A 24,244-nucleotide genomic window follows, 5' to 3' on the forward strand; every position below is an offset into this window, starting at 1 on the left:
GAGTGCGGGTAAGCTACTACAAACAGCATAGTGAATGCGTTATTGTGGCCAAGATAGACACGAAGCCCACGCCCACTACAGTAGTACAAGTTTATATGCCAACTAGCTCTGCAGATGATGAAGAAATTGATGAAATGTATGATGAGATAAAAGAAATTATTCAGGTAGTGAAGGGAGACAAAAATTTAATAGTCATGGATGACTGGAATTCGACAGTAGGAAAAGGAAGAGAAGGAAACGTAGTAGGTGAATATGGATTGGGGCTACGAAATGCAAGAGGAAGCCACCTGGTAGAATTTTGCATAGAGCACAACTTAATCATAGCTAACACTTGGTTCAAGAATCATGAAAGACGGTTGTATACATGGAAGAACCCTGGAGATACTGTAAGGTTTCAGATAGATTATGTAATGGTAAGACAGAGATTTAGGAACCAGATTTTAAATTGTAAGACATTTCCGGGGGCAGATGTGGACTCTGACCACAATCTGTTGGTTATGAACTGTAGGTTAAAACTGAAGAAACTGCAAAAAGGTGGGGATTTAAGGAGATGGGACCTGGATAAACTGACTAAACCAGAGGTTGTACAGAGTTTCAGGGAGAGCATAAGGGAACAATTGACAGGAATGGGGGAAAGAAATACAGTAGAAGAATGGGTAGCTCTGAGGGATGAAATAGTGAAGGCAGCAGAGGATCAAGTAGATAAAAAGACGACGGCTAGTAGAAATCCTTGGGCAACAGAAGAGATACTGAGTTTAATTGATGAAAGGAGAAAGTACAAAAATGCAGTAAGTGAAGCAGGCAAAAAGGAATACAAACATCTCAAAAATGAGATCGACAGGAAGTACAAAATGGCTAAGCAGGAATGGCTAGAGGACAAATGTAAGGATGTAGAGGATTATCTCATGAGGGGTAAGATAGGTACTACCTACAGGAAAAAAGAGAGCTTTGGAGAAAAGAGAACCACTTGTATGAATATCAAGATCTCTGATGGAATCCCAGTTCTAAGCAAAGAAGGGAAAGTAGAGAGGTGGAAGGAGTATATAGAGGGGCTGTACAGGGGCGATGTTCTTGAGGACTATATTATGGAAATGGAAGAGGAGGTAGATGAAGATGAAATGGGAGATATGATACTGCGTGAAGAGTTTGACAGAGCACAGAAAGACGTGAGTCGAAACAAGGCCCCAGGAGTAGACAACATTCCATTAGAACTACTGACAGCCTTGGGAGAGCCAGTCCTGACAAAACTCTAACGTCAGATGAACAAGATGTATGAGACAGGCGAAATTCCCTCAGACTTCTAGAAGAATATAATAATTCCAATCCCAAAGAAAGCAGGTGTTGACAGATGTGAAAATTACCGAACTATCAGTTTAATAAGTCACAGCTGCAAAATACTAACACGAATTCTTTACAGACGAATGGAAAAACTGGTAGAAGCCGACCTCATGGAAGATCAGTTTGGATTCAGTAGAAATATTGGAACACGTGAGGCAACACTGACCCTACGACTTATCTTAGAAGAAAGATTAAGGAAAGGCAAACTTAGGTTTGTAGCATTTGTAGACTTAGAGAAAGCTTTTGACAATGTTGACTGGAATACCCTCTTTCAAATTCTGAAGGTGGCAGGGGTAAAATACAGGGTGCAAAAGGCTATTCACAATTTGTACAGAAACCAGACGGCAGTTATAAGAGTCGAGGACATGAAAGGGAAGCAGTGCTTGGGAAGGGGGGAGACAGGGTTGTAGCCTCTCCCCAATGCTATTCAATCCGTATATTGAGGAAGCAGTAAAGGAAACAAAAGAAAAGTTCGGAGTAGCTATTAAAATCCATGGAGAAGAAATAAAAACTTTGAGGTTCGCCGATGACATTGTACTTCCGTCAGAGACAGCAAAGGACTTAGAAGAGCAGTTGAACGGAATGGACAGTGTCTTGAAAGGAGGATATAAGATGAACATCAACAAAAGCAAAACGAGGGTAATGGAATGTAGTCAAGTTAACTCAGGTGATGCTGAGGGAATTAGATTAGGAAATGAGACAAAGTAGTAAAGGAGTTTTGCTATTTGGAGAGAAAAATAACTGATGATGGCCGAAGTAGAGAGGATATAAGATGTAGACTGGCAATGGCAAGGAAAGCATTTCTGAAGAAGAGAAATTTGTTAACATCGAATATAGATTTAAGTGTCAGGAAGTCGTTTCTGAAAGTATTTGTATGGAGTGTAGCCATGTATGGAAATGAAACATGGACGACAAATAGTTTGGACAAGAAGAGAATAGAAGCTTTCGAAATGTGGTGCTACAGAAGAATGCCGAAGATTAGATGGGTAGATCACATAACTAATGAGGAGGTATTGAATAAAATTGGGGAGAAGAGGAGTTTGTGGCACAACTTGACTAGAAGAAGGGATCGGTTGGTAGGACATGTTCTGAGGCATCAAGGGATCACCAGTTTAGTATTGGAGGGCAGCGTGGAGGGTAAAAATTGTAGAGGGAGACCAAGAGATGAATACACTAAGCAGATTCAGAAGGATGTAGGTTGCAGTAGTTACTCAGAGATGAAGAAGCTTGCACAGGATAGAGTAGCATGGAGAGCTGCATCAAACCAGTCTCAGGACTGAAGACCACAACAACAACAACATATATTTTAAATATATGTAATGTATTAAATGTGTATTTAATGTATAGAGGTGAAACATTGTGTGTGCTTCTTTTTTTTTGGTGATGTAAGCTGTGGCGGAAAGCTTTATTTACAAGTGTCTCTTAATTGTGCCTGTCTACAACTTAATGTATCTTCTTTATGGTAAGTAGCAATGTATGTTTTCTTATGTGCTTGATATTCCTACCTGGAGTATCCATTCCTGGATTTTGCCAAACGGCTTTTCTTCCATCTTACAACCCTGTGATGTTTTCCTATGTTACTTTCCTCTATAGCATTACTCTTCTCAGTGACCATTCTTTCTCTTCTTTCTTGTGTTTATTCACTGCCTTCTAAACCTCGTCTACTTCCAAGCCACACGCTATCAACGATCATCCGTGCGCAACACAGACTTTGTGACTGCGCAGATTGTTGATGCAACATCTGTTGCCCCAGAATCTTTCCTCCGGTAATTATATATATATTTTTTATTCTATTGATGCCACTTCACCCCTCATCCTGATGTACTGCAATGTTTTATCTCCCACACTTATCGGTGCCACGCAAGCTTTGGATCCTCAAACTAATCCATTCCCCCTCCCCCTCTCTTGAATTATCACAATACACACTCCCATACCACATTGTTCCTTTTCTTCCTTGTATCTCCATGTTTTTAACAAATTCTTGTGTATTTTTCATGGTTTCACACAGTTTGAAGCATTTGTGTGTATTTTTACGTATCTCTGTATATTTTTGCATTTCGGTGCATGTTTTTTGTGTCTTTGCATTTTTTTGTGCTTTTCTTACATGTCTTTGCTTTTCTAACTACTCTCACACCCGTCAACATCTATTTTGCCCAATTCTGCATAATTCCCATTTTCTTTACACTATTCCTGCCACAATGGACCCCTGCTCCAGCTTTCTGTACCAGTTCAGAAGAGTACCCCTTTCCCTGGCTAAAACCTGCTCCCATATCCTATTTCTCAGTGCTGCCTAAAGCATGGAATCCCCCCCCCCCCCCCCAACTCCCAAATGGACTAACCATAAAGTTACCTTTCTCTGGATCCCATCCCTCCTTTTACAGTGACCTGCACCTTTTCAAATTCCGCTAATCCTTGGCCCTCACAAACCTGGTACTGCAAAAACACATCTCCATGGCACAGGCATTCCAGAATCACATCTGCTCCCTTCGCAGGATACTACTATGTGCAATCTCTACTCCATACATCACATCTCTGTGATTGAATCCCTTGCCCTCCAGCATCTGGAGGAGCATTTCAGATACAACCTCCATAAGTTATCCAACCAACCTGCTGACATCCTACTGCTGCCTCAGGACACCACTATCCAATCCCTATCCTACCCACAGTGTTCTTCCTCGTGCCCCCCCCCCCCCCTGCTATACCCGCTATAGCACCTAAAACCTGCATAACTGATATTTTCAACTTGCCACATACCCCAAAACTCCCCACAAACTCTCTGCCAAATCCAGAGCCAAAACATTCCTGTAACACCAAAACCTTCAGATCCGCTTATGTTTCAGTTTCATCCAAAGGCCTCACCTTTAGCCCTGCGCCAAAAATTTAACCTTGCTAGATTTGTCAAAGACCTACTCGCCTTCTCCCCATCACTGTAGTGGAGACATTTCTTAGTCACCAATCTCTTCAAACAAAACCACCGTAATTCCAGCATTAAACACTGCCTCTTCCAGTTCATACCGCCATCCAACCATGATCCTTCCCCCCTCCCATCTAACCACCTGTGGGTTGCCTTCCAGGAATTCCTTACCTCCAACTTAGCCTCACCATCTTTCCCCAGGTCCCTTTCTCAGAATGCTAAGCATTTGGCAGAAGAAAGAAGAGCCATACACAACCTCAAAATCAATTCTGACCTAATCGTCCTACCTGCAGACAAAGATTCCACCATTGTTGTTATGAATCACAGTCAAAAGGATGATACCGCTGTGGAAGACCCAGGTGCAAGGCCTGCCCATCCATCCACCCAGCACTTTTTATACCAATACTGTCACAAGTTTATCCTACCACATCAGTGGCTGGGCCACCTGTGAAAGCAGCCATGTGATTTACTAGCTCTGCTGCAATCATTGCACGTTTTTTTGTATTGGTATGACTGCCAGCCAGCTGGTCACTAGGATGAACGGCCATTACTAAACTGTGATCAAGAGCAGAGTAAGCCATCCTGTAATGCAACATGCAGCTGAACATAACATGCTTGATTTCAAAGGGTGCTTCACTGTCTGAGCCATCTGGATCCTTCCCTCCACCACCAGCTTTTCTGAACTGCATGGAAGGGATTTATCCTTACAACACATCCTCTGCTCCTGTAATTATCCCAGCCTCAACCTACAGTAACATACTGTCCCCATGTGCTCCACCCAGTAGTTTCTACCCCATCTGTTATCATCTGTTCCACATTTTCATCTCCCAACCTCTTTGTTTGCCACCCTGTGCCAATGCACCCACCCACCTTTCCTACGCCTCTCCCTTTTGCTCCTTTTTTCCTCTCATCCTTGCATCAAAACCTCATGACACTGCACCTGTAAACTCTTTAGTTTCTGCTCACTCCACCAGACTCTGTTCCTCTGTCCCCCCACCTGTGCTATTCCTTCCTCTTCCCCATCCCCACTAGATTGCTGCTTGCATTGCATGTGATAGCTCCATTCTGACTGAAATGCTTGAATTGATGGTCATGTGCATGAGGTGTGCTTGATTTTGTGTATGAATGGTGTGTGTTTCCCTTTTGCTGGTGGAGACTGTGGCTGAAAGCTGTTTGTAAGTGTCTTTTAATTGTGATTGTCTACAAGTTGATGTATCTATTAACATTCAGACAGACATAGATTGTATATTTTTTGAAGCAACAATGTAGATGTTGTGTCAAGACCAACTGAGAGAAAGAAAATGCTATTCTGTTAAAACATACAGTTTCATTTTCTTTCTCGCTGTCAGTTTAAGATATCAGGGCATTGAAACCATCAGATAAATTGTTTCTTCCACATACATTCTTTTTCATTATATATAATTTGAAACAAAAATTATATACACAACAGTGTGCTGTTTTGCTTTCTTTGTTGCAGTCAGCTTTAAGATGAAAAAGAAATGTAACTTCCTAGGCTTTCTGTGCATAATACATCCTGAAGGTCTCTTCGGGTTTGCTGCTGGATCCTGAAATCAATAAGATTCAATATTTTGGCGATCCAACTGTCCACCATCTTCAGGAGACCACTGTTGCTACATTCTCCTGAAGATAGTGGACAGGTGGATCGCTGAAATATTGAATCATGTTGATTTCAGAATCTGGCAGAAAACCCAAAGAGACCTTCAAAGAGGGCTGTCATATTTATGGCTTATTGACTTACGATTAGAATACCACTGTGGAATTTGAACCATCCAAAACTTTCCAGTCCTACCCATTCACACATTGAAATTATGAGAAATAATATCATTGAAGCTACTGATGATCCCAACCGATTTACCATTCATTTTAAGTAATAATAATAATAATAATAATAATAATAATAATAATAATAAAATTTTATTGTCATTTGGCTGATTACAGCAATAGACAAAGTCAAGAGCATATATTTCTATATAAACTACTATATTGATGTAAATTGGTTTACATAAAATAGGAACACATTAGAATACAGTATTTTTATCTTCAAAAAATTCATCAATGGTGTAAAACAAATTGTTCACTAGTAGCTTGTATAATTTAGCTTTAAAAATATTTGCAGGCAGTTCTTTAAAGTCAGCACTTAGTCTGTTAAACATCCTTAGTCCAAGAACTAGGTATGAGTTCTGCAATTCTGATAATCTATGATATGACACATCTACAGATGTTTTGTTTCTAGTAATATGGCTATGAATATAACTTCTCAACCCAAAATTAGAGACATTGTTTCTAATGTGCAGTAAAACATTGTAGATGAGTAAGTTTACTACTGTAAGACACTGCAATTTAATAAACAGAGGTTTACAATGTTCTGTTTTATCAGAATCCATTATTATTCTTATTACTTCCTTCTGTAAAAGTAAAATGTCATTTACATGACAGCTACTACCCCACAGTAAAATTCCATAAGAGATGATGCTTTGGAAGAAGGCAAAATATGCTGATCTCACATAGTCATTGGGAACATGTCTTTTTAAATTTCTAATTAGATAAATAACTCTTGAAAGCCTAGCCAATATATTTTTAATGTGTGGTTCCCATGTTAATTTATTGTCACTAGTAACACCTAAAAATTGGACAGTTTCTAGTTCTTGGTAGTTAGGAATCTCTTTGAGGCTAAAGTAAAGTGTCTGGGTTTCGTTTTCATTTAGTAAGAAGCCATTAGCTTTGAACCATAATGAGGACTGAGCAAGGGTATTTTCGGTCAGTGTTTTCAGTGTACCGAGATCAGAGTTTTTATGTATAAAAGTTGTGTCATGAGCATACAATATTGTGTGAGAATTTATGAACAAGGGCAGGTCATTAATCATTAGTCCAAACAATAAAGGTCCTAGCACCGGCCCAGGAGGCACTCCGTACCTAACATTAACCAAATTTGATTTCTCCCTACCAATGCACACAACTTGTTGACGGTTCTCTAGAAAAGACCTGAACATATTTATACTGTTGTCATCAAAACCATAGTAAACTAGCTTATTCAGCACAGTGTCATGCTCTACACAGTCAAAGGCTCTGCTCAGGTCACAAAATGTAGCCTGGGCGTAGTCCCTAGCCTCGAATACATCTAGTACTAATTTTACAGGGGAGTCCATTGCATCCATTGTGGATTTACCTTTCCTAAATGCAAACTGTTTATCACTAATTATATTTAGTTTAACCAAGTAGACACTAACTTGCTCATACATAATTGTTTCTAAAATTCTAATATTTTGGATACAGGTCTGTAACTAGCGGAACAGTTCTTTTCCCCTTTTTTATATATGGGCACAACTCTAGAAATTTTTAGTATGCCGGGGAACTTACTTTCAACTAGGCATTTGTTAATACAAAAATTTAAGGGATAAATCACATGATCAATAACATCTTTCAACAAATTACACGACATATCATAGTAATCAACACTAACTGAAGGTTTGAAATTTTTCACTATTTTTAGGATATTGTTTCTGTGAAAGTGAAGGTGCTTGGCGGTAGCTTTTCAAAGCAGCTGTCCATAATACTAAGTGCATTTTCAGGAGGGTTGTTTATTGAGCTACTAATTTCTTCAATGGACTGAATGCAATATTTATTAAATTCTTCTGGGGTAATGGCGATTTCCTCTTTGTGTTTAATGTGAGCAGTGGAGTTTATTACACTCCAGGCCTTTTTGCATTTATTGTTAGATTTTTCAATTTTTACTATGTTATGCAGTTTCTTTGCTTCATTTATTGCCTTCCTATACTTATACAGGGCTATTACAAATGATTGAAGCGATTTCATAAATTCGCTGTAGCTCCATTCATTGACGTATGATCACGACACACTACAGATACGTAGAAAAACTCATAAAGTATTGTTCGGCTGAAGCCGCACTTCAGGTTTCTGCCGCCAGAGCACTCGAGAGCGCAGTGAGAAAAAATGGCAACAGGAGCCGAGAAAGTGTATGTCGTGCTTGAAATGCACTCACATCAGTCAGTCATAACAGTGCAACGACACTTCAGGACGAAGTTCAACAAAGATCCACCAACTGCTAACTCCATTCGGCGATGGTATGCGCAGTTTAAAGCTTCTGGATGCCACTGTAAGGGGAAATCCACGGGTCGGCCTGCAGTGAGCGAAGAAACGGTTGAACGCGTGCGGGCAAGTTTCACGCGTAGCCCGCGGAAGTCGACAAATAAAGCAAGCAGGGAGCTAAACGTACCACAGCTGACGGTTTGGAAAATCTTACGGAAAACGCTAAAGCAGAAGCGTTACCTTTTACAATTGCTACAAGCCCTGACACCCGATGACAAAGTCAATCGCTTTGAATTTTCGGCGCGGTTGCAACAGCTAATGGAAGAGGATGCGTTCAGTGCGAAACTTGTTTTCAGTGATGAAGCAACATTTTTTCTTAATGGTGAAGTGAACAGACACAATGTGCGAATCTGGGCGGTAGAGAATCCTCACGCATTCGTGCAGCAAATTCGCAATTCACCAAAACTTAACGTGTTTTGTGCAATCTCACGGTTTAAAGTTTACGGCCCCTTTTTCTTCTGCGAAAAAAACGTTAAGGACACGTGTATCTGGACATGCTGGAAAATTGGCTCATGCCACAACTGGAGACCGACAGCGCGGACTTCGTCTTTCAACAGGATGGTGCTCCACCGCACTTCCATCATGATGTTTGGAATTTCTTAAACAGGAGATTGGAAAACCGATGGATCGGTCATGGTGGAGATCATGATCAGCAATTCATGTCATGGCCTCCACGCTCTCCCGACTTAACCCCTTGCGATTTCTTTCTGTGGGGTTATGTGAAAGATTCAGTGTTTAAACCTCCTCTACCAAGAAACGTGCCAGAACTGCGAGCTCGCATCAACGATGCTTTCGAACTCATTGATGTGGACATGCTGTGCCGAGTGTGGGAAGAACTTGATTATCGGCTTGATGTCTACCGAATCACTAAACGGGCACATATCGAACATTTGTGAATGCCTAAAAAAACTTTTTGAGTTTTTGTATGTGTGTGCAAAGCTTGTGAAAATATCTCAAATAATAAAGTTAATGTAGAGCTGTGGAATTGCTTCAATCATTTGTAATAACCCTGTATTTAGATTGAGCATACAGTTCTTTATACAGTACTGATTTACTGGTTTTGTACAGACTAGAATACAGCATAACAGTATTTTTCAGTTGCCCTAACTGTGGAGTATACCATTCCCCCGTTTTCCGTTTCTTGTAATTACTACTAATATTCACTGTACTTTTTTTCCAGGGGATGTCATTTTCAAATATATTTAAAAATATGGAGAAAACCTTGATGAAACAATATCAACTGAACAGCGTTGAAGCCTAATATAATGTGTGTCTCAACTGAAATAAGTGAGGGCATGTCTAAACTTGTCCATCCTATATCTGTTCACTGGTCTAGTAATCACAATTTTAGATTCTTGTTTGGCGCAGTCTGAAGTTACATTATTAAGACTAAGATATACTGCATCATGGTCTGAGTAAGGGAAACTAATGACATCAGTGGACATACAAGTTCTCTTAATATTTGTAAATATATTGTCTAGACAGGATGAGCCTCTGGTAGGTTTGCAGTTAACATAGTACAGGTTAAATCGTCGAAGCACATTTTTGAGCTCTGACATAGTTTTTCTGTCCTTCAGGACATCGAAACTTGAATTGATATCCCGTCCAATGACAATATTGTATTTTTTCCATTTCGGTATGCATATGTACATTAAGAGTTCCTCAAGTTTCTCCAGAAAGATATGGGGGTCACCGCTAGGTGGCCTGTACACTACTACTATCATTTGCTTAAGGTTCTCAATTACTAGACCTGATATTTCAAAATGCATTTCATCACAAAGGGTATTGAGATTCATCCTGCCACAGTTTGATGCAAGGGGTGTTTTTGCATATATTGCTACCCCACCACGTACGTGCTGTTTTCTGCAATAGCAACTAAGTAGTGTGTAATCATCCAACACTTTGTACCCTAGCTCATCCTCTTTACACCAATGTTCACTTAAACATAGAATATCTACCACTTTATCATTTGAAAATTCGTTGACTATTAAGTTTTTATCTGCCATACCCTGAATATTGAGGTAGCATATTTTAAACTCTACTTTAGGCATTTATTTTTTTGCATATTCTCTTAGTTGACATGACCTAAAGTTACCACATGAAAGTTGACCAGGTTGTGTCCTTATGTTAATAGAACACCCAGCCTGGTCTATGCATACAAGCTTTTTGTCATCTCAGTTGAAACATAATCCAAACACATTACTGGTCTTTTTTCCCTCTCTAGCTTATCCAGTACTATTCTGAGAATTGTATCACTTAAACCACGTTTACCTAGATTATTGAAATGATGACCATGCTTGGTATGCCATTCTCTGCTACAACTACTGGTGTTAATTAAGGAAACATTCTTAAAGGGCTTACAGATAGCTTTGTGCTCCTTGTTGGTCTGCTTCACTTCCTTATTCACACGTGACCACTGGGGCAAATCATGTTGATGAAGCACATTAACGACATCATGTTGGTGTGGGTTAACACTCAGAGAGTCTTCTTCAGTGTCAAAGTAGCTATCTTCCTTTCATTTCTGCTGATGTCATTTGCTCCGGCCATTACCAGTACAAAGTCTCTGTCTGCAAGAGCTGTACTTTCTTTCTTGATTGATGTTGAAACATCTCGTAAACCAGCTCCTGATTTAATGGTACCTTCTATTTCAAACTCGTTAATCACATGAGGTCTGCTTTTCGTTAACATAGCTGCTAATCCTCTGGTGTAACTGTCTGAATAAATCTTGATTTTATGTTTTTTCTTATACCTTACTTGACTGTTTGCTAAGTTTTGAGTGACCTGCACCACCTTATCAGATGAGTATGCTGATACAGTTTCTATGTCATTTGTGTTCTGAAGCGAATTATATTTGTTATTTAATGGTAACACAAAGTCCTGCCTATGTTTATTGTTAATATGTTTGTAAGAGTTCCCCTTCGATTTTACAGTTTTAAGTGGCTTCATTTTGCAGTCGAAGTTTCATTTGCAGTAACAATAATCAAGGCTCAATGTCAGGGAGAGGAAGAGGAGGTGGACAGAGAGAGGGAGGAGGAAAAAATGGACAGAGAGAAGGGTAGGGAGGAAATGGGTAGAGAGAGGGTTGAGGAGATGGAAAGAGACTGAGGGGGGGGGGGGGGGGGGGAGATGGCCAGTGAGAGGGGGAAGGAAGAGGAGATGGACAAGGAGGGGAGGAAGAGGAAGGGGACAAAGAGGGTCACTCCCTCTGTGGATGGACAGAGAGAGGGGCAGAAGAAGATTAGGACATATATACAGCTTTGTCGGGTTCACTAGTGCTGCGTCCCCATGTGTTATCTGTCATGCGACAGTATCATAGTGCCATTTTTCAACAGGACACAGCTCATCAACAAAGGCACGTGTCTCTGTGAACTGTATGTGTCATGTTGAGGTATTTCCATGGCTAGCCTGGTTCCCAGATCTGTCTCCGCTATAAAATGTGTGTAACGAGCTCGGACGTTAACTCTTTGCCAATGCCAGTACCTAGGATATAAAGAAACAGTTACAATCATTGTAGGTCATATTGCCTTAGGATAGGATTCAATTGCCTTATTACAGCTTTCCCAACCAAATTAGTGCACGCATCCAGGCCAGAGGGTGTGCAGCAGCATACTGATAAATGGCCTCATGTTGCAAAGTTCTGTGTAAATTTCATACAGTTTTGTAATCACTGAAATAACATCACATACCTTCTCAGCCATGAAGTTTCATTTTGTTCCTTCCTCCTTCAAGGCTCTTCACTATTTTTGTTAGGCAGTGTATCATTTGTTAATTCAGTATTTGTTGATCTGTATGCAGGTTTTTGATATGATATGTACTGTATTCTCAAAAGTTCTGTTTCCTAATGAAATATGTAGTGCATGAGGCATATTTAAATCTTAAGTTGCTGAAGAAGCGAGTCACTAATGTAGGAAAAGACAGATTTCTACTTACTGTAGAAAAGACATGTCAAATTGAAGACAGGCACAATTAAAAGACACTCACATATAGCTCTCGGCCACAGCCTTTGTCAGTAAAAGAGACACACAAAATGTTCAAAAGCAGGCACTATCCCTCAGACTTACTCTGCAAAATGTGCCATTTTCCCTCACACCCCCAATCCTCCCCTGACCCTCAAAAACCTACCACAGAGGAGTGTCCTCTTCACCACTCAGTACCATCCCAGACTGGAGCAACTGAACCCTATCCGTGGCCAGGGCTTTGATTACGTATCATCGTGCCCTGAAATGAGGGACATCCTACCCCAGATACTTCCCACCCCTCTTAAAGTGGTGTTCCGTTATCCACCCAACCTCCACAACATCTTAGTCCATCCATATGCCATTCCCAATCCCAACCCATTGCCACAGGGATCATATCCCTGTGGAAGACCCAGTTGCAAAACCTGCCCAATCCATCCACTATCACTCCCTATTCGAGTCCTGTCAGAGGACCCTATCAGAGGCTGGGTCACCTATGAAAGCAGCCATGTCATTTACCAGCTCTGCTGTAATCAGTGCACAGCTTCTTATATTGACAGCTTTCAGCTGTCCACTAGGATGAATGGCCACTGCCAGACTTTGGCCAAGAGCAAAGTAGACCAATCTGTGTCACAGCATGCAGCTGAACATAGCACACTTGATTTCCATGGCTGCTCCACTACGCGAGCCATTTGGATCCTTCCCTCCACCACCAGCTTTTCTGATCAGCGTAAATGGGAGTTATCCTTACAACACATTCTCTACTCCTGTAATTAATCCGGTCTCAGCCTACAGTAACATATTGTCCCCACACCCTCCACCCAACAGTTTCTACCACCTCTGCCCTATAACCCCCCCCCCCCCCCCCTTCCATTCTCATCTAACACCCTATTTATTTGCAGCCCTCTGGCAATGCATCTGCCCATCTTTCCCAGCTCCTCTCCTTTTTTCTCCACTAGTTGATTTATGCAAGTCACTATTTTATTTCAATAATACAGTAATGGTATACTTTTAACTCAACAGAATGAAGAACAGCAAGTGACCATCAAAAATCTTCAGGAGGCCTTACTGTCTACAAAAAATCAGCTGGAAGAGCTCCAAGGAAAAGGAACAGTGGAAGTGAGTGTAAACACTGGAAGAAATTGGGGATGGTTGCAAACTTCTAGAAGTAACCATACAACTAAGATGGTTGTGCATGATGTTTGATATTTCTTCATTAGCATTCTGGTGAACGATCTTTCACAGAGAGAGATATGCGGAAATGTACAAATGTTTTTAGTCACAGCAGCAACTGCTGTAGTAGGTATAATACAAACGATATAATTTTATAACAATGGAATCATGTAAGTCTCCATTCAGTGAAAACACTTACGTATGTTCTAATTTTTTGCTACTTTACTAATATTAATTTTATTGAAGCTACATAGCAATTGATTCACACAGTAGTTCCTTAATGGATCTTGCTCTGTCTAATAACTTTATGAATTAGTCTTTGCACTTTCAGATATCCAATTCGTTGAATGCTTAGAATTGTGAGATTTCTTGTGTAATTTCATTTGAAACTGTTACTACTTCGCTTGTGTACTGTAGCTTTAATAGAAATGTGTCAATTTGTGATTTACCCAGGGTAACAGCATGTTCTTCAATTTTAACACTTTGTAAGAATTTTCTTTCTTGCATCCAACCATTATAGTAATTTATTGGGCTCTTTAAAACTATTAAACCTTGCAGTTATTGTATGTGAGTAATTAGACTTAATTTAAGGATGTACCTGATAAAGAACTACAAGAATTTTAATGATTGACATACTACTTATTCTGTGGTGCTGTAAGATAGCAAGATTGGAGAAATTTGCAGAGAGTTAGCTTTTGTGTAGGAAAATATTTGTAGATACATTTTGTGATATCATTTGTGATATTCAAGGTTCTTTGTGAAAGTTTTCAAAACTGTGATACTGTAGGGAAGGCACTTCCTAGTTAATGCATAAGCCTTTTACCAGTCACAGAGCAGAATTTGAAGGCATGGTTAGAGTCTGTATTTCATTCTAGTTCCTCTGTATAGGGTACTACATAATATTATGAATGTATCATGTATCTGGAGTTAATGGAGTTTATAAAACACAATGGCCACTCTTGTAAACAACTAATCTCAGTGAAGAGAAAAAATTATCTATTTTTGTTGAAGAATCCTTATTGATAAAATACAGAACACATACATAGGGTAAGTTACAGTCAGTTGTCTATTTTTATAACTGTTAAAAGAAAATGTAGTGTGTCTCATTATTGATAAGTTTTTGTTATATATTCATTTAATTTTAAGTATCTATACTCATGTACATATATTTTTTGTGCGTTTTACCAGCTAAATGTAATTTAAGACTATTTCATTCAAAATATATTTATGTATTTATTTATATTTTATTTATGAGTGTTGCTATTTTGAAAAGTCATGAATATTATCTTGGACATCGGAAATGATTTTGTCAAGTGAAATATTTTTGGACACTAGATAAAATTTTAACTGTGAATAATTAAATAGTTATTCAGAGTCTGTCATGTGAAAAATGCTGAAATACTTACTAATTTTTCATATTTCCTTATTAATTCAAATTAAATATCTCAGTACTTTTAAAACAACTAAAACCCCCTTTCGTTTCTATGCTACAAGTCACATTCTCCTACTTTACCATTCCAACTGATTTAATTTGCCTGGCAATTCTCAGAGATGATTTATTGTACTGTAGTAGACGGATGTAGCATGTTATCTTCTATATATATATATATATATATATATATATATATATATATATATATATATATATATATATATATATATATATATATATATATATATATATATATATTACATTTGTGTATATATAAAGCTGTTTGTTAGTCTGTGCTCAGTTGAACTTGAAATTTAGATATACTGCTTTAAATCACAATCTGAAAATAACAATCATTTCTGAAATGTGGGTGTACCAGCAATAAATTATGTGATTAGTTTCATCTGTGCTATCAACATACGTCATACAAAGAGTTGCGGATTTTGAAAGGCCTTTTGCCATTCATACTGGTTATTGATAGTATTCTACTACAATGAATAAGGAAATTTAAATGTTTCAGATTTCTACAAAGTTGGCCTGAGGAACCGGTATCTTTTTAAATTTTTCAGAAATACCCAAGGAATTTTGTATATAAACATAGGAACATAAACAGCCTTGCATGTTCTCACAACTCACAACATGATGGTGCATTGATTGGTCATTGTCTAGTGACCGTTTTCCTTCCAACATACAGCCCATTTTAAAAACGTATATTCTCTGTGCCACTCTCGGTAACAGATTAGTAGATAGGTATGTTTTACTTTATTTTATTTGAATGTAGCTTTCCCAATAAAATAATTATATGCTACTTTGAAAGTGTCCAACAGTCTCCCTGCGCACAGTATGTGCTAGTCTCCTGTACTGCTCCCACTGTCATTCCTGTTCGTCTCCTGCCCCCCCCCCCCTCCCCCTCCCCCCCCTCCTCTTTCATCTGCTTCGTATTGCTCGCTGCATTCAATTCATAGTTATATGAATATTCATTGATAATTCTCACTCAGAGAGCTCGTTCTCATGCACATTTCCATCTCCCACACTTAAAACAATCCCTCACATTGTGCATTTTCGTGTACTCCAAGGAAGAACACCCAGTGCATAAGTTGATCTACCGTATTCTTCACATGTGTTCTTGTCTACCATTCAGCATTTGATTGCTTACATTAAAAAGGGCTGTGGAAAAACCATGGGTTACTCAACAAATGAATATAGCTTTCAGATGGAAAATGTCATTTTGTGCAATTGACTTTATATGGTATGTAAAATAAAGGAAAGTATGGTATATAAAATAAAGGAAAGGCAACTACTCAACTGTTGTGTTGGAGATAGGAACACACAACAGAAAACAGTATTCATACTAGCTAGGCATGCAGCTTTACTGTATGATTAAATGATGATGGCGTCCTCTTGGGTAAAATATTCTTAGGTAAAATAGTCCCCCATTCGGATCTCCGGACAGGGACTACTCAAGAGGACGTCATTATCAGGAGAAAGAAAACTGGCATTCTATGGATCGAAGAGTGGACTGTCAGATCCCTTAATCGGGCAGGTAGCATAGAAAATATAACAATGGAAATGGATAGGTTAAAGCTAGATTTAGTGGGAATTAGTGAAGTTTGGTGGCAGGAGGAACAAGACTTTTGGTCAGGTGAATACAAGGTTATAAATTCAAAATAAAATAGGGGTAATGCAGGAGTAGGTTTAATAATGAGTTAAAAAAAAAAAAATATATAGGAGTGCGGGTAGCTACTACAAACAGCATAGTGAACGCATTATTGTGGCCAAGATAGACACGAAGCCCACGCCTACTACAGTAGTACAAGTTTATATGCCAACTAGCTCTGCAGATGATGAGGAAATTGATGAAATTTATGATGAGATAAAAGAAATTATTCAGGTAGTGAAGGGAGACGAAAATTTAATAGTCAAGGGTGACTGGAATTCGGTAGTAGGAAAAGGGAGAGAAGGAAATATAGTAGGTGAATATGGATTGGGGCTAAGAAATGCAAGAGGAAGGCGCCTGGTAGAATTTTGCACAGAGCATAACTTAATCATAGCTAACACTTGGTTCAAGAATCATGAACGAAGGTTGTATACATGGAAAAACCCTGGAGATTCTGGAAGGTTTCAGATAGATTATATAATGGTAAGACAGAGATTTAGGGACCAGATTTTAAATTGTAAGACATTTCCAGGGGCAGGTGTGGACTCTGACCACAATCTGTTGGTTATGAACTGTAGGTTAAAACTGAAGAAACTGCAAAAAGGTGGGAATTTAAGGAGATGGGACCTGGATAAACTGAAAGAACCAGAGGTTGTACAGAGTTTCATGGAGCGCATAAGGGAACAATTGACAGGAATGGGGGAAAGAAATACAGTAGAAGAATGGGTAGCTCTGAGGGATGAAGTAGTGAAGGCAGCAGAGGATCAAGTAGTTAAAAAGACGAGGGCTAGTAGAAATCCTTGGGTAACAGAAGATATACTGAATTTAATTGATGAAAGGAGAAAGTACAAAAATGCAGTAAGTGAAGCAGGCAAAAAGGAATACAAACGTTTCAAAAATGAGATCAACAGTAAGTGCAAAATGGCTAAGCAGGGATGGCTAGAGGACAAATGTAAGGATGTAGAGGCTTATCTCACTAGGGGTAAGATAGATACTACCTACAGGAAAATTAAAGACAGCTTTGGAGAAAAGAGAACCACTTGTATGAATATCAAGAGCTTTGATGGAAACCCAGTTCTAAGCAAAGAAGGGAAAGCAGAAAGGTGGAAGGAGTATATAGAGGGGCTGTACAGGGGCGATGTTCTTGAGGACAATATTATGGTAATGGAAGAGGATGTAGATGAAGATGAAATGGGAGATATGATACTGCGTGAAGAGTTTGACAGGGCACTGAAAGACCTGAGTCGAAACAAGGCCCCAGGAGTGGACAGCATTCCATTAGAACGACTGACGGCCTTGGGAGAGCCAGTCCTGACAAAACTCTACCACCTGGTGAGCAAGATGTATCAGACAGGCAAAATACCCTCAGACTTCAAGAAGAATATAATAATTGCAATCCCAAAGAAAGCAGGTGTTGACAGATATAAAAATTACCGAACTATCAATAACCCTCCCACAGTGCTATTCTGCTGCCCACTGAACCTACACAATACCTTCGTCCATCCCTACTTAACCCCTGCTCTCAACCCATTGCCTCATGGCTTATGTCCCTGTAATAGAGCTGTGTGCAAGATCTCTTCTACATCCTTCCACCACCACCTACTCCAGTCAAGTCACAAGCATCACTTATCCCATCAAAGGCAGGGCTTCTTGTGAAACCAGTCACGTGATCTAAAAGCTAAGCTGCAACCACTGTACTGTGTTCTAGGTGAGCATGACAACCAACAATCTGTCTGTCCACATGAATGGCCACCGACAAACTGGGATGAAAAAAACACCTGAACCATCCAGTTGCTCATCACACTGCACAACACAACATTCCTCATTTTAATAACTGCTTCATAGCATGTGCGATCTGAATCCTTCCTACCGATGCCACCTTTCCTGAATTGTGCAGGTGGTAACTCTCCCTGCAATATATCCTACATTCTCATAACCCTCCTGGCCTCAACCTTCATTAGTCACTGTTGATCACCCACCTATCCTCTTCCCTGTTCCCACTCCAGCATTGCACAGTCTTCTGTTCCACCGTCACACCCAAATTTTTTTTATACTTCTCTCCTTCCACCTTTCCCCTTCCCTCCCAGCCATGCCCCCCCCCCCCCCGGTCTAACTTGCTTACTGCGGACTGCACCTAGCTGCCCTACCCTCTTCTCACCTTGTCCCTCTATGTTCCCACAAGCAGCACTTTACCGTTTACCATTACCACTGTCCACCCCTTCCTTGCTGGCCCCTCCCTCTTCCCACACCAGCCTCCTCCATGAAAAACATGACCACCCATAACATCACTGCTTTCGAATTTTACTGTTGGAACTACACATGCTGGCAGATGACGCTCACCAGGCGTTCGCCATATCCAGACCCTCCCATCGGCTTGCCACAAAGTGTACTGTGATTCATCACTCCGTGCAACATTTTACCACTGTTCCATCATTCGATGTTTACACTCCTTATACCAAGCAAGGCGTCGTTTGGCATTTACCAGTGTGATATGTGGCTTATGAGCAGCCGCTTGACTATGAAATCGAGTTTTCTCACCTCCCGTCTAACTGCCATAGTACTTGCAGTGGATTCTGATGCAGTATGGAATTCCTGTGTGATGGTCTGGATAGATGTCTGCCTATTACACATTACGACCCTCTTCAACTGTCGGCGGTCTCTGTCTGTCAAAAGATGAGGTTGGCCTGTACACTTTTGTGCTGTATGTGTACCTTCACATTTCCATTTCACTATCACATCAGAAACAGTGGACCAAGGGATGTTTAGGAGTGTGGAAATCTCACATACAGAGGTATGACACAATAACCTGACTACGTTTGAAGTCCATGAGTTCTGCAAAGCACCCCCATTCTGCTCTCTCACAATGTCTAATGACTACTGAGGTCACTGATATAGAGTATCTGGCAGTAGGTGGCAGCACAATGCACCTAATATGAAAAACATATGTTTTTGGAGGTGTTCAGATACTCTTGATCACATAGGGTATGTCGTGTAATTCAGAAGAATGCCTTTTGGCCAAAAGCTTACTTGTCTAGCAGACTTTTTTGTTGTACCTGTCTGTGACTCAATATATCCCCTGTATGGTGAGTAGCAGTCTACCCATTTCATAATTGAATCTGAACCAGACAAGAGGTTTTGGCTTGATAGATAGGATTCCTGCAGGTGGCCCATAAATAAGTTGTCATAAGATGGTGCCATACAAGTACCCATGGCAGAACTGTGGTATTTATAGGTTTGGCCTCTGAAAGTGAAATAATTGTGGGTCAGGATGTTGTGGGCTAGGAGGATTTGGAAAGAGTGGTGATTTTGGTGTCAGGAGAAGACTGGAAAAGGTAGCATTCCATGGCTGCAAGGCCATGCATGAGTGTGGAGGATGCTTGTGTATAAGGATGTTTCATCCACAGTGAACAACAAGGAATTTGGAGGTAACAGGACAGGAACTGTGGAAAGTGGTGAAGGAAGTGAGTAGTGTCTTGAATATGGGATGGGAGACTATGGACAACAGTTTGAGAAGTAGATAAAAGGCAGCAGCACGAGGGGTTGCTGATGTGAGGAGGGAGATGGAGTTAGGCTTCATGTATTGGGATGGACCTAAGGCCTGAGGAACTGCTGGAGGTCCTGTTGAACTTCTGGGATGGGATCACGATTATAAGGTTTGTATGCAGAGACATCGGAAAATTGGTAGAGGCTCCCAGCCACATAGTCACTACGATTCATGAACACTGGTGGAGACTTTGTGTGTGGGAAGTATGATGAAGTCTTTATTGGTTTTCAGGTTGTGGACAGCTTTGTATTCCATAATAGTTATGTTGCTCTCAGTGGTGAGGGATTTAGGAAAGGAAAGTGAGGCTAGGTTAGAAGTGAGGAATTCCTGAAAGTTTACTGGGGCATTACAAGGTGGAAGGGAAGGATCATGGTTGAGGCAGTTTGGAACTGTTTTAAACAATATTCTGTTTGAGATTTTGGTTGGCTGTTGTCAGCAAGGTATGTGGTGAAGAAATTTTTCCACGGTAGAGAATGAGTGAAGAAAAGAAGGTGCTTTACAAGTCCAGCTTGGCTGAACTTAAGTTCAGCGATAAAGGTGAGGCAGTAACTAGAACAAAGGTGGTATCATAGCTACACACATCAAAAATTATTCCAGTATATTAGGAAAAGCTATTAAATGTACAGTAGCATTCACACTTTGTGGAAGCATTGATAGTTAAGGGCATTTTTTCATAGAGGGAAATTGTCGTTATTAATATGTAGTTAAGAAAGGTGTCAGGAGGGGTGTAAGCTGCCAAACTTTTTCTGCTGAAATCATTCTCTGACATGATTAAGAAAATAGTGGGAAAAATGCACTACTTTGGGGCTAACAATTCAGTTGGTAAATCATAATTTCAATTTCAAAAGACATGGTCTTTTGAGAATATTATTTGTTCACTCACTAACTATATATTATAAAGATTAAATGACAGTGTAACAGTGGTATTTTTGTATGTATTGAAATCGGAATGTTTAAATCATTAAATTTTTCTAGAAAATCTGAAGCTTTTCAGAGGTAGTGATTGGGCTCATCACTAGTTAATATAATGTTTCATATATGTTTGTTGCTGTTTATGCTAAATTATTCAAATAATGGGCCAAGAGAGAATTTTCTGGTTGAGAGGAGGAGTATTAATGGAGTTCCGGAATGCTGGAACCTAGAGTGTTAACACCCGCTGCCCCCCTCCCACTCTTTTCTTTCTGTTTTTAGACTGGACTAAATACTGTTTTTCTGTGCCATGAGAAGATGACTTTAATGACATAAAATGTGTAAAACTTGGTGAAATAGTAATAGTATAGCAGCACCATAAACACATCCTCTATAGTAATTCAGGACAGACAATATGGCATGTTGAATTTATTCTTGATTTACCTAATCACAGACACCTATGTACATGGCATTTCGTATCTTCAGTAGTTATCAGTGTCTCCCTGTAGATCTTTTGTTTTAATTTTCTCCTCAGATAAAAGTCCAAAGATGTTAAGTATGGTGAGTGTGCAGGCCATTACATTTCCCGAATGGCCAATCCAAATATCTCCAGATTTTCTGTTAAGCTGTCACAATTCAGCAACTGTAAACTTTAAATGTTACCTATGTACTTCAGAAAATTAACCACTCAAATATAACTTTTCTAAAATTGTACCTTGATATATTTACTAGATCTGGTTATATTTTGGGTGTACTCCTGCCTCACACTGAGTCAATTCTTCTGATATCACCACATCATTGAAGTCCGTCTTCATTCATAACCCTGATTTGGGATGCCTGCAGCAATGCGCCTTAATTTGTGTTGCTTAGTGAATTATATTGGAAGCCAAGGAGCCAGTAGAAGCTGGATAATGTTAGACTGGCATCGATGTGCTTCAGGTGGCTATCAGTCTTTGCTAGGAAACACTTTTGTATACAATATGATTTTTTGTAATTGTTGGTAAATGTAATGTTTACTCAACTGTGCTGAGCTGTATTGCATTTAATGTATTCTTATATCAGTAAGGAGAGCCACTTGTATGAATGTGAAGAGCTCAGATGGAAACCCAGTTCTAAGCAAAGAAGGGAAAGCAGAAAGGTGGAAGGAGTATATAGAGGGTCTATACAACGGCGATGTTCTTGAGGACAATATTATGGAAATGGAGGAGGATGTAGATGAAGATGAAATGGGAGATATGATACTGCGTGAAGAGTTTGACAGAGCACTGAATGACCTGAGTCGCAACAAAGATCCGGGAGTAGACAACATTCCATTAGAACTACTGACAGCATTGAGAGAGCCAGTCCTGACAAAACTCTACCATCTGGTGAGCAAGATGTATGAGACAGGCGAAATTCCTTCAGACTTCAAGAAGAATATAATAATTCCAATCCCAAAGAAAGCAGGTGTTGACAGATGTGAAAATTACCGAACTATCAGTTTAATAAGTCACAGCTCCAAAATACTAACACGAATTCTTTACAGACGAATGGAAAAACTAGTAGAAGCCGATCTCGGGGAAGATCAGTTTGGATTCCGTAGAAATATTGGAACACGTGAGGCAATACTGACCCCACGACTTATCTTAGAAGAAAGATTAAGGAAAGGCAAACCTACGTTTGTAGCATTTGTAGACTTAGAGAAAGCTTTTGACAATGTTGACTGGAATACTCTCTTTCAAATTCTGAAGGTGGCAGGGGTAAAATACAGGGAGCGAAAAGCTATTTACAATTTGTACAGAAACCAGATGGCAGTTACAAGAGTCGAGGGACATGAAAGGGAAGCAGTGCTTGGGAAGGGAGTGAGACAGGGTTGTAGCCTCTCCCCGATGTTGTTCAATCTGTATATTGAGCAAGCAGTAAAGGAAACAAAAGAAAAGTTCGGAGTAGCTATTAAAATCCATGGAGAAGAAATAAAAACTTTAAGGTTCGCCGATGACATTGTAATTCTGTCAGAGACAGCAAAGGACTTGGAAGAGCAGTTGAACGGAATGGATAATGTCTTGAAAGGAGCAAAAGCAAAAGCAAAACAAGGATAATGGAATGTAGTCGAATTAAGTTGGGTGATGCTGAGGGAATTAGATTAGGAAATGAGACACTTAAAGTAGTAAAGGAGTTTTGCTATTTGGGGAGTAAAATAACTGATGATGGTCGAAGTAGAGAGGATATAAAATGTAGACTGGCAATGGCAAGGAAAGCATTTCTGAAGAAGAGAAATTTGTTAACATCGAGTATAGGTTTAAGTGTCAGGAAGTCGTTTCTGAAAGTATTTGTATGGAGTGTAGTCATGTATGGAAGTGAAACATGGACGATAAATAGTTTGGACAAGAAGAGAACAGAAGCTTTCGAAATGTGGTGCTACAGAAGAATGCTGAAGATTAGGTGGGTAGATCACATAACTAATGAGGAAGTATTGAATAGGATTGGGGAGAAGAGAAGTTTGTGGCACAACTTGACTAGAAGAAGGGATCGGTTGGTAGGACATGTTCTGAGGCATCAAGGGATCACCAGTTTAGTATTGGAGGGCAGTGTGGAGGGTAAAAATTGTAGAGGGAGACCAAGAGATGAATACACTAAGCAGATTCAGAAGGATGTAGGTTGCAGTAGGTACTGGGAGATGAAGAAGCTTGCACAGGATAGAGTAGCATGGAGAGCTGCATCAAACCAGTCTCAGGACTGAAGACCGCAACAACAACATACGAGTAATTTGACGAAGCTCTTCCTGATCAACACAAGGGATGCTAACAACTGCCACAACTCTTATGCAAAAATTTAGGTCTGATATTTGCAGGAGTGCACAGACAATAACGTAAAATGTGATGAAATGCTTTAACGAGGAGAGATTCATGTGATGAATTATCCATATCTTCACTGAACATGGGAGTAAGTAAGGTAATTGGCATTCTAATTAAATGCAACATTCAGTCAGTCATGTTTTCTGTGTGTATCATTTCTATTTCTGTAGGAGCAAAAAACCCAGATAAATACTGCCTGCAATGTCGGAAGGACGCATGCTCCCATTCGTGTGGCTGTCCATGTGAGAAGCATGGCTCTTCCTTGTGCTTGTAGCAACTGCTGCCCCCCCCCCCCCCCCCTTGCCCCTCCCCTAAATATGTTAAGATACATTGAACACAAAAGTTAGTCAACAATGTAT

At 39.8% G+C, this 24,244-nt stretch overlaps 1 protein-coding gene across 3 annotated transcripts in view; it reads left to right on the forward strand.

The window, feature by feature from the left end:
* Window positions 1-24,244, forward strand: part of LOC124612937 (synaptonemal complex protein 1-like) — a 500,344-nt gene that overhangs the window by 274,686 nt on the left and 201,414 nt on the right. For all 3 annotated transcript variants that reach the window (XM_047141436.1, XM_047141437.1, XM_047141438.1), the window contains exon 13: window positions 13,360-13,455. In XM_047141436.1, the coding sequence (XP_046997392.1) occupies window positions 13,360-13,455 (96 nt within the window). The remainder of the gene's footprint in view (window positions 1-13,359; window positions 13,456-24,244) is intronic.

This window comes from Schistocerca americana, chromosome 4 (assembly GCF_021461395.2).
Source record: "Schistocerca americana isolate TAMUIC-IGC-003095 chromosome 4, iqSchAmer2.1, whole genome shotgun sequence".
NCBI lineage: Eukaryota > Metazoa > Arthropoda > Insecta > Orthoptera > Acrididae > Schistocerca > Schistocerca americana.